The 11261-nt window shown below is 41.3% G+C and overlaps 2 protein-coding genes across 2 annotated transcripts in view; one reads left to right on the top strand and one right to left on the bottom strand.

Annotated features, from left to right (window-relative positions):
• Positions 1–492: 492 nt before the first annotated feature.
• foxn4 (forkhead box N4) lies at positions 493–8790 on the top strand. The gene is made up of 10 exons (XM_058072094.2): positions 493–771; positions 1159–1257; positions 3501–3667; positions 4200–4312; positions 4382–4492; positions 5239–5366; positions 5442–5538; positions 5606–5813; positions 5900–6295; positions 7601–8790. The coding sequence occupies exons 2-10, from the start codon at positions 1178–1180 to the stop codon at positions 7846–7848; spliced, it is 1548 nt and encodes a 515-aa protein (XP_057928077.1). The 5' UTR covers positions 493–771; positions 1159–1177; the 3' UTR covers positions 7849–8790.
• The window catches only part of acacb (acetyl-CoA carboxylase beta), a 23714-nt gene continuing 20900 nt past the window's right edge, over positions 8448–11261 (bottom strand). The window contains exons 51-53 of the mRNA XM_078789758.1: positions 10810–10980; positions 10333–10469; positions 8448–9392 (exon numbers count right to left, since the gene is read on the bottom strand). Of these exons, the coding sequence (XP_078645884.1) occupies positions 9266–9392; positions 10333–10469; positions 10810–10980 (435 nt within the window). The 3' untranslated portion in view covers positions 8448–9265. The remainder of the gene's footprint in view (positions 9393–10332; positions 10470–10809; positions 10981–11261) is intronic.

Raw genomic sequence — 11261 nt, 5'->3', positions numbered from 1 at the left:
AACAGTTTGCTTACGTAAACCGTCACCATTGCCATCCTCCTCCTCCTGCAACAGCAGCAGCAGCCCACCAGGCCCCCTGCTAACCCACATTTACGCGCCTCCCCGGCTCTTTTTCCCACTGCTAAGAGCAGCAGGACGCGGCCACAGCGGCGGGAAGCAAATGACACTCAAGCACTTCCCTTAAAAAAAGTTCACACTCACTTGCAGATGCCAGCACAAGTAGAGACTCACATCGTCTTAGGCAGCCTTCATGGAATAACCTGACAGGAGGACATTTTAACCTTCAATCATACTATTTTTGTATTTGTTTTGCTCAGTGATATCATTAACCGGATGTTTAATTTCGACCAAGATGTGCATGAATAGCTACTTTTATTGTGAAAACATTTTGGATTGATTTTAAACTAGCCACGCTTGACTTTTGACGACTGATGGATGCGTTTGGTGCACACGCACTGACGTTTACGCACTGCGTCTAAAATAGCAAAACAAAACCAACACAACTCCAAAGTGTCTTTCCAGGGCAGGATTAGGAAGTGAACTTATCTTGAGGGACTGTTGGGAGCAGCTGTCAAAGTCATGGGATCCTCCTGCCTACCGGCCGCCTGGGAGCGCCGCTCAGCTCTCCAGTGCGCATGAGCGCAACCTGGACGGCTCCAGAGAGGGAAATTTAAAAAGGTTTTTCGGGGGGGAGAAGCAAGTGCAGCACAGTGGAATACAGTACAAGGGCACCCCAACGACTCACACGTTCTTCAGTATCATCCAAAACAGGTACATTTCCATAATGTTCTCACTCTTTGTGCCTTTCAGTTAATTGGAATGTTTATTTTTAGGAGTAAATTGACTCTAGTTGTTACTCTTTGTTGGCATGGTAAATGATGAGACATTTAAACATCTGGCATGGCCACAATGCCAGCATTTAAGCTGAATATCGAGTAAATAATGTTGTATCTATCTATATATTTTCAATGAATGTTCTGGCAGTAATAATTTAAACAGTAAATATGATTTAAATTGAACTATTGTGGCAGTAAACATACATTTTTGCTACATTTTACTCATGTTCAATAAGCAAGGCATTTATTTATTTATTGTCATCGGCATCACTTCTATTCTGCTGATTAAAAGTTTGATTATTGTATTTGTGCCACCAATGAGGTACCACATATCACAGGAAATGATCGAAGGTGGAATTACATCCAGGATGTCAGGAATCATTGAGAATGCTGGTCATCATCCATCGCCACAAGATTACAGGTAAGTCTTTGTATGTTTTTTTAAATGAACAGCAAAAACCATTTTAAATAAGCTGCATGTTATTAATAATAAACAAAAATGGAAATTTCCATGTATTAAACTCATTACAATAGAATAGAATCATTTTCTACCAGTTCCACGACAAGATGCCCACTAAGTTCAAGCTACATGTAGATGATAGATAGCTCTTTTTGAGGATTGTGGCGGGGGGTGCATGAAAAAGAAGAGAAAAAAAAGTCTAGCAGAATAAATGATTTTCAGTCTGAATGGATCTGTCAGAAACCATCAGCTCTGTTTACACTCCTGCTGTCGGCACACGGAGAGCTTGAACCTCTCGGGCCGCCAGCTCAGGGGGAGATGGGGCGCTCAGGGTCACCCCCATGCACAATCTCCCAATTAGACAAGGAGGAGGGGGGGAGAAAGAGAGAGAGAGAGAGAGCAGGTGGGTGGGTGGAGGGGGGGTTGGGTGAGTTCAAAATTTAGTGTTGTTGAACCTCTGGGAAGACTTGGGTGACAAACGGAGACACCAGCTCAACATGTTGTGCATCAGTGAGCAATTTTGTATGCTTGCTGGTGGTAAAAGAAGAGGGGACGTGCAGGGGAAGGCCCTTGTGTGCTGAAGTTTTGGGTGCTTTTTAATGCATACGATGTATAATAATTGAGCAACTAACGGTTTTGGAATTAGCTCATGAATAATTACTGATAAGAGCAAGTCATTCATCAAATGTGCCGGTTTGTATGAAAAGTTACCATATTGTTACTTATGGCATATTTATCTCAAAATGGATGTCATGACAGGGCAGGGCATGGAACATTGTTCCTCTTAATAAACAAGTATTTTGTAAAAATGATAATTACAATAATGTTGAATGTATAATTATTTTTTATTTCATTTAATTAAATTAAAGAATATGTCACATATTCAGAGGGCGCACACACACACACACACACACACACACACACACACACACACACACACACACACACACACACACACACACACGGAGGCCTCCTCTGGCCCTATATTGATTTCCTCATGTAGGAAGAAGACAAGTAGGGGGTGGTATGTATGGGGCGGCTAGGGGATGTCGGGGCGTGGTGTTAGTGAGGCTGGAGGCTGGAAAGGGACAGGGAAGCAGATGGCATCCTATTTGTCCCTCTTATGTGAGGCCTGTCATTCCGGCAGATTAATGCAAGGGCCCGGGGCAAAGAAAAGAAACGACAGAGATAATCAAGGAAGGGTCTGGCCAAGACAATAGAGCCACGTGCCACTGGGCAGATTTGTCGTTTGGGACACAATAGGTGATCATTTTTCAATAGACAAGACCAACTGTTGCAGGCAACATGTGCTGCTGTGCCGTGTTTCAAACGATCTCATTTGTTGTTTACGTATGATTCAGCCAATGGGGTGAGGGCTGGGCTGCAGTCACCTGACACAGGGTTGATTTTTAAATAGGAGATTTGGTGTGTGTGTGAGGAGAGGGAGGGAGCGTCTCTTCACTGTCCCCACAATGTGAATAGTATGTGTTGTCATGGCGACCCCTGTGACAAAACCCTTACACAGTAAGTGTGTGTGCAGAGTAAAGACTGAAGAGGATTGAAGAGGATTCCTCTCTATTCATTCTCTCTCTCATCCGACTTGGCCACATAAAAGACATCATGAACGCAAGATGGTAGTTCCCTACTTAAACCAAAATCATGGTCATCTCATTTAATCCGGTTTAGAATAGCACAGACTTCTTTAAATACTGTATTTTGTCATTTTTTGTTCACACATGCCCTATCATCATCATTATTATTAGATATTCTATAGTTATAAAACATCTGTCCATTTAATTTCAACATGTTTATTCGATTAATATCCGATTAAAAAACCCCTTTATAGGTGCGTATTCCTAAAACAACAATAAGAGCGATTTTACTCTCAATGGGAAGCTTGTTTAACTCCCTCATTGTTGATTGGAACAGTCCCTGATGAATTAACACCACCAGCTAATCTGCTTATATGGTAAATCCTGGAAGGCACAGATAATACACTTACACCACAGCTTCACTGAGCAGCTGAGCACAGATCCATATTCATTGTGGCGCTTCTGAATCAGAGAGATAAAAACGTTCTGTTTGAAATTAGCATGTCAATCCCACCTGCGCTTTTTTGAGTCTGATCCGACAGCCATGTTGGCCCCTTCCCTTCACTGCCTTGTCCCACCAATCTCCCGTCTCCCCCCCCTCCTCCTCTGAAGGCTTCTGACCACGGACCCCTCCCAGCTGAGGGAGGAGGACCTCCCTGGGGACCTGCAGTCCCTGTCATGGCTCACCTCCGTGGATGTGCCCCGACTGCAGCAGATGGTTGATGGCCGTGGTCACAGTAACGGGCCCTCCCAGGGCAGCTTGTTGGAGCAACAGACAGGTGAGGTGACAAGGTTCAAAAAGATCATCACCTCTTTGACTGGACGCATCACAACCCCTGAGGTCTCCTATTGGAAGCTTGAGTGTAAGACAGTTATTCACTGGAAGGAGCAAAATACACTGACCAGACACTACATTAGGTACACCTACATGATCTAGTGCGGGGTCAAACCTTCAGCATACTAAAAATCAAAGGCTGTGGAGGCAATTATGATAATTTTAATAATAAAAAAGTAAGCCAATGTGCATATGCTAATTTATACATAATTTGTATAATAATATTCATATAATACATAATAATATTCATATATAATTTATACATAAATGTATGATCTCAGATTGTGTAGGTGTACCTGATGCCCATAGGTGTGCATTACAATAACATAACACAGCTTTTCAAACATTCAATGAATACACTTGACATTCAACTGGAAGACCTCATTGTAGTTCTGGTGACTAGATAAACAGATCCTTTATAGTTAGGTACTATCCCTTCTTAATCTAAGAAGAGTCTTGCCTGTCTCTTCCTAAAGCCCAGCTAAGCAGCATGTCCATGACAGCAGGTCAGGGCTCTATGCTTCACCTGCAGAGCAACATGCAGCACAGTCCGCTGGGAATCAGTATCATCAACACCCACAACGGACGAGTAAGTTCTAGCAGCATGGACACAAAGCGCATGTGGACATGCGTTGACATCATTTTTTTTGCCACACAGATGTCTCCATTCTCCATGAATGGGATGCCCTCCCCAGGGTACCAGTGCCCTACCTCAGTGTACCAGCCAGCACCACAGCAGGTGTACTCCCTAACTCAAACTGGACAACAGGTAACACACACACACACACACACTAAATTACCTTGCCATACGACATTTATTACCATACAGTTACTTATAGTACCACCACAAGTCACACACGACTCGCTCCCCGTCCCCAAATCTTTCCAGCTGGCTTGCCATTCCTCTCTGATTTCAGATCAACATTTGTAAAAAAAATTATTAAACTCCCTAACCTTCCCTTGGCTCTTTAATTGCCATTGATCACTCACACTTATATACGTATACATGTATGGGTAAGATGATCAATGAATGGATGGAATCAGAGTCAACCAGGCTAGCTGGTGTTTCCGTAGCCTAACAAACTATTGCGATTCAGCACACAGCTATGGTGCGTTCAAGAGCCGCCGAACAAAGTGTAAAATCACATGAACATGGAAAAAATGTGGGCTTTTTAACAGCGGTTGATGTATACGGTACATTTTACCCGTATTATCAGATATTTAGAAATGACTGTTCGTGACTTATGCTTAGTGAGATGTGTTTTATGGAGAAAAAAATTATAAAAACATAAATTCCAATCATAATCAATAATGAAATGAAAGTGTCTCATTTAACATTTTAGCATACTTAACCTTCATAAAAGTTTAATCAAACTAACAAAGTAAACCTACGTAATGCTCATATTATTTTAATACATGAGGAGAAATGACACCCACCTAAGTTACCAAATATGGTTCCTGAATGAAGAGCTACAAGAGTCTCATGTGATTCTCATGTTTCATTCATTTCTTTAGTGCACAACAGGTAGCCTTTACAGCAACGTCTCCTTCAACAACCAAAGTTTATTTTCACAACCACGTCTGGCGCCACAAGAACAGGACCTGCAGCCCAAATCCTTCCCCAAACCCATCTACTCCTACAGGTGATAAGCAAACACGGAACGCATCTCATACGCTCATGCTTTCCTCTGCATTCACATCTTGATTTCTTTCCTCAGCTGTTTGATTGCCATGGCTCTGAAAAACAGCAAAACGGGCAGTCTTCCTGTCAGTGAGATCTATAGCTTTATGAAGGAACATTTTCCTTACTTCAAGGTGAGGCCCCGTGTTTTTAATAACATATATAAAGAGCGGGTCAGTCACCATAGCTCTTTCCTTACAGACGGCACCAGATGGATGGAAGAATTCAGTCAGACACAACCTGTCCTTAAACAAATGCTTCGAAAAAGTGGAGAACAAGACGAGCAGTTCATCCCGGAAGGGTTGTCTCTGGGCACTGAACCCGGCCAAAATTGACAAGATGGAAGAAGAAATGCAGAAGTGGAAACGCAAGGACCTCCCAGCCATTCGCCGCAGCATGGCTAATCCAGGTCAGCGGCTGGGAAAGATTTACCGAACATGTTAAAGCTTCATGTTAAAGACACCTAATTGAGTTATTCATCTGCCGTTTTTGCAGATGAGCTGGACAAACTGATCACAGACCGCCCAGAGAACTGCAGGAGGAAGGCAACAGAACCGGTCATGACACGACTACCCAGCTGTCCAACTGGTCTTTCACTGCCACTTCCCGCCCAGATGCAGCAGCCCCAGCCCATAGTCACCCTCTCCCTGCCGTGTTTACCCATGCACCAGCACCATCAGATTCAGGCACAGCTGCAGGTCCAGGCTCGCTTGGCACCCATGTCACCAGCCCCAGCCCAGACACCTCCCCTCCATACGGTACCCGACCTGTCTCACAGTCCGCTCACTCAGCAACCCAGCAAGCCTCCAGACGACTTCTACAGCGTGCACATCGATAGCCACACAGAGGTGGATGCACTGGATCCAAGCATCATGGACTTTGCCCTTCAAGGTAAAACATGTGACACATAAACCCCCTGGACATAGTTAGATTGTTAGATAGCTAGTCCGTCCATTTTCTATTAGCGCTTTTCCTCATTAGGGTCGCAGGGGTACTATGCTGGAGCCTATCCCAGCTGACTATCCCAGCCAATCGCAGGCCACATCTAGACAACAAACCATTCATATACTGTACCTATGGGCAGTTTAGAGTCACCAGTTAACCCAGCATGCATGTTTTTGGGATGTGGGAGGAAACCCGGGTACCCGGAATTTAATTCTGTTCAATAAAACTAAATGAAGTAAAAGTACTCACTCTTTTGAAGACACCTGACACAATAGAGAGAGGCAACAGGAAGGTTTTCATAGAGCTGTCACGTCATGGCATATTCCATTGCTAGAATTAAGCTTTGTTGGTATGTACTCTGTTTAAGAAAGATATTCCACATGGTTAGTGAAACAGAAAATGCACATGCAAAAGTGATTATAAGTAAGCTTACTTGTTCATTTTCTTGCCCATAATTAGCCATTATGCTTTCAGCTACATTTACTTTGCCATCTGTTGTGGAACACATTTGTTTTAGGGCTGCAACTAATATATTAATAACCAATTAATCAGTCAATTATGTTTTGATTAATCGCTGAATCGGCTTTTGTAAAGTCAAAGCTGATATGTCTGAATATTTTTGGCTAAAACACAAGGATAATGGGACTGCTTTCATGGATGACTAAGGGAATTAAAATCAGAGGATATTTACATATACCAAATACCAAAATAGTGGTCAATTGAACAATTGATTAATTGTTGCAGCTCTAATTTGTATGTCACTGTTATTTCATCAATATTTCCTATATTGTACTGAGCAGCCAGAACCTTTCATTATCATCACACACTGGTACTTTTCTGTGATGGCATCTGCAAAAATATTTAAAAAGCCCAAAGAAAACGCAAAGCCATAACAGTAGTTTTCTTTGACTTTTGAGGCACATTTGTCAAAGAAAAATAACAAATTGTATCACTTTTAGGATGTCCAACTACATATTTTCTAAACTTTGGCTACATGTAAAGAGGCAAAATTGATTTTTCTTCCCATGAGAACAAATAAATCTGGGGCGAGCAGAAATATATAGAAAATAAGATTTAGAAAATGTTAACTAGGGCTGACAAATTGTGTACAGTACAATGTTGAGGTGGTGATCTGTGCACAATGCCCATTATTATTGTCAGCATAATTTGCCGCTGGGTATGTTTAGAAAAGGCTCACTGCCCCCCCATTCTGAATAACCCTTAACCCTTCCTTCATCAATGTGACTTCAGGTAACCTGTGGGATGAAATGAAGGACGACAGCTTTAACCTGGACGCTTTGGGCACCTTCAGTAACTCTCCTCTGCGACTATCAGACTGTGATTTGGGGAGCAGCCTCCCTCCTGCCTCCGGAGTGGCAACCTTGCCGCTGTCAGACGTACAAGTGACGGGTCTTTACACTTCCTACACATCGCAGGACACCCTCTCCTCTCAGTACATGGCCTCACCGGCCAGCAGCAAGCCCATCACCCTGCTTTAAAGCAACACAACTCTTCAACAGAATCTGGATATCCAATGGAACGCCAACTGGAGACATTGTGTACAAATAGGCTGGGAACTATCAAACACAAAAATGTCTGGAGAGATAACTGTCTCGAAGAAATAAAAAAGGAGGTGGCAGAAAAGCATTTAAGACTTTCTAATAATGTCACAGTTTGCAGAGGAAAGACTCCATCCAGCCTGTGTAAGCATAAACTAAACATTGTGTGGGAAATTAGTCACGTTTTACGTTCTACTGCTCAGTTTGAAAGCCCTTCTATATTGTAGCTTGTCTGTTGTACTGTGCTAGACATTATTGCTGTGTTGTTTTATTTATATTTATTAAAAAAAGGCAGCTGGGGAAAGTGACCACGACCTTTTGCTGTATATATTTGAATGTTTCAAATGGCTATTACCACAGAAAACTTTTTTTAATTGTTATTTTACTATATTTACCAAACTTCATTCCAAAATGCAGGTGTGCGGCATATTTTTCGCCATACATCTGTCAGAGGGACTATTAGTAGTGTATTATACTCCACGATTTTAAAAAAACAACTAATTAAATGGGTAAATAAAATAGGTTTCTTTTGCCAAAAATAAACCAGTGCTATTTATTAACAGATTTGCTGACTATAAAAGACAGAACAGAGCTTATATACTGTACATTCATATAAAATGGTATGGCTGGAGGCAATTTGTTTGTCATATGTTGTAAAATCACCTTTAAGTTAGCATCACATCAAAAAAAGGTTATGAACTGCAAACAATTCTCAATGTCTGTATGAAATGGGTTCTGTATTAAAGTCACCGTGGAGTGTCAACCACACTGATTTCATATCAGAGTGGCTCTAAAACTGAGATGTGTTGTTTCATTAACATCAACAGCTGACCAGGAAATAGTCTGTCTAGTCTACCATCCCCTCTTAAGGAGTTAGCCCTGTCAGGAAGAAAACACATGGCTGAAGAAACATTGGTAGGATTACGGATGACTATTATTCATTTAATACTGTATAATGTGTAACACTCCTGTGGATGTTCACACTATAAACAGCTAGTCTGACTGTTTTGTACAACCAGCTCCTTCCTACCTGAAATATAAATATAAAGCTTCTTGTACAGAAACTGCGGCTGATGAGGCAAACAAGTACAGTATTATGCATGTAAAATTGCTGCCAAGTGCAATGTGCATTACAGTGATAACCGAATGCAGCATCCCTATTTGTTATTGAAGTGCTGACCGTAACATCATTGCACAGACATTAAACTTTAGTGGTTATGTGATCATACTGTGGTATTATTTGAAAAAATAGGTCTTTCTCCAAACCTGTTCATAAAATAGCTCATTACTATTACACAGTTGCAAATGCATGTGAATTTGTCATACTGTACAAAGCCTTTCAAAAAAGGTCCACAGTTTAGCTGGTGTTGCTGTTGTCCATGGTTGTAAGCAGATGAGACAGCTTGGCCCTCTGGGATGAAGTGATGTTCTGGCTCATGTGGATGATGCAGTCCATAGCGACGTCAGGGTTAGCCTCAACCAGACTGAAAACCAAACACATTTGAACCAAATGAAAACACCAGAACTATTTCTCCTTACAAGCATCAATACTACAGATTTTACAGTTCGAAATTACATACTTTGTCCAGGCTCAGTAAATAGATGTGTATCTCAAGAGATGCAAAAATTCATAAATTTGTGTGCTTTTGTGTCTGAAAGCAGACCTATTATCTTTGTGTTTTAGGCAAAACAAGATACTTATACACAGCATTGACTTTAGAAAACAGTTATAGATATTTTTGACGGTTTTCTGATACAGTTTGTTGCAGACCAAACCACTAACTCTTTTTGTTTCCTTAGTCCGTCCAGGGCAGGGATTGGCAACCTTTAGCACCAAAAGAGCCATTTTGCCTCATCTTCCATCTTTCAATAGCAGCTTTACGAAATGCCCAGTAGGAACACCTGTTTGTGTCCATCGTGAGACTTTGTTTTCATTGTATTCTGTTTTAACAGGTCAAATTGAGGAAGATTTCAAATTTACAGTTTTATGAGCTTTTATATTTTGCGGCTCCAGACAATGTTTGTTTAAAGGACGATGGGAGCAAAGTGGCTCTTTTGATAGTAAAGGTTGCTGACGATGGCAAGTATTGCTGACCCTGAAATAGTCACTGATATATCATGATATACTGTATCTGCTGAAACTGCTACAGCATGCACCTGTATGATCTTTGGGGCCAACTACCTGCAGTACCTGCAAATACAATTCCAATCCCATCTATGAACTTTGAATCGGACTGAATTAGGTCTGGAAATGCATGTTGTAGCCATCTGGCGTTGGCTATTATACAAATGAATGTATACATAATGAATAGTATACATAATGTATAATTACATAGAAAATAATGACAACAAAATGAAATGTGACTAACAGAGAACTGTCCACCTCAATAGATGAAAAAAAAGTAAACAGGTGTATGTGTGTACCTGCGGATATGTTTCAAGGCATTTTCCCTTTTTAGATACTTGATGTTCTCTCGAATGGCTGCTCGAGTTCCGTCCTCTTTAGACCAGTGTCTTTCAAGCCACTCAACCACTGCTTGGTTGTTATCCCATAGGTATGCCTAGTGAGGAAGTCACAAACAGAAACTGTTTGCAGATATTTAGCAGACGTGCAAAAATAACTAACATTCAACAGGCTTTCACTGCAATACAACAACAACAATAATAATCATAACAATAACACGGGGTACTGTTGTAGCCATAACCCATGCCAGGCTGAATCACACATCCGGAAAACATTTACTGCGACACACATGAGCATGAGTTTTATTTCTGTCTTCAATGGCTTATTTTTTCTGATTAATTATACTATATTGAGTCACACAAGTGTAAAGGTGACCACTGTATATGAGTGTATGTGTTGTAATATTTACAGTATTAGCAGCTCATGCAGGCACCAACCTTGACTGTTCCTTCTGTTTCAACAAACCAGCGGCGCAGCATGGACTGCATGTGCCCGTCACTGAGGTCCTTGTTGGCCAGGAGAATCTCGTACTTTACCGTTTGCTCCAACAGTAGACGACGCAAGCGCCAGTAGAAAAAGGTGCGTACATTCTTCCAATCTAAAATATCCTAAAAAGGAAGAACCTCATTAGATACACCTAAACAGTCACGTTCACAAGAGCTGTATGGAAAATTCAGCATTTACAAAGATAATGCTCACAACATATACTTTCTTTGGAAGAGTCAGTCAAAACTGATAATTATCTTTGTAAAGGTACATTTTTCTTGTATTGCATTACATTAGTGCAGGTGGAAATGAAAGTTGTGAGAAGCTAATGTTTTTGTATTTTCTGTGACTGATTCCGACATGACCCCTCATGGGATACAGTGTTCATGTAGCGTGCACTCAC

This window comes from Doryrhamphus excisus, linkage group LG3, assembly GCF_037039965.1.
Source record: "Doryrhamphus excisus strain RoL-2023G ecotype Guam linkage group LG3, RoL_Dexc_Guam_v1.1, whole genome shotgun sequence".
NCBI lineage: Eukaryota > Metazoa > Chordata > Actinopteri > Syngnathiformes > Syngnathidae > Doryrhamphus > Doryrhamphus excisus.
Note: the sequence above shows the minus strand (reverse complement) of the source record. Positions and strands in the feature narration are given on the sequence as shown.

Coding starts and splice junctions, on each gene's coding strand:
- foxn4 (XM_058072094.2), top strand. CDS start 1,178: ATGATCGAAGGTGGAATTACATCCAGGATGTCAGGAATCATTGAGAAT. Junction 1,258..3,500: donor CCATCGCCACAAGATTACAG/GTAAGTCTTTGT, acceptor CCTCCTCTGAAG/GCTTCTGACCACGGACCCCT. Junction 4,493..5,238: donor TAACTCAAACTGGACAACAG/GTAACACACACA, acceptor TCATTTCTTTAG/TGCACAACAGGTAGCCTTTA.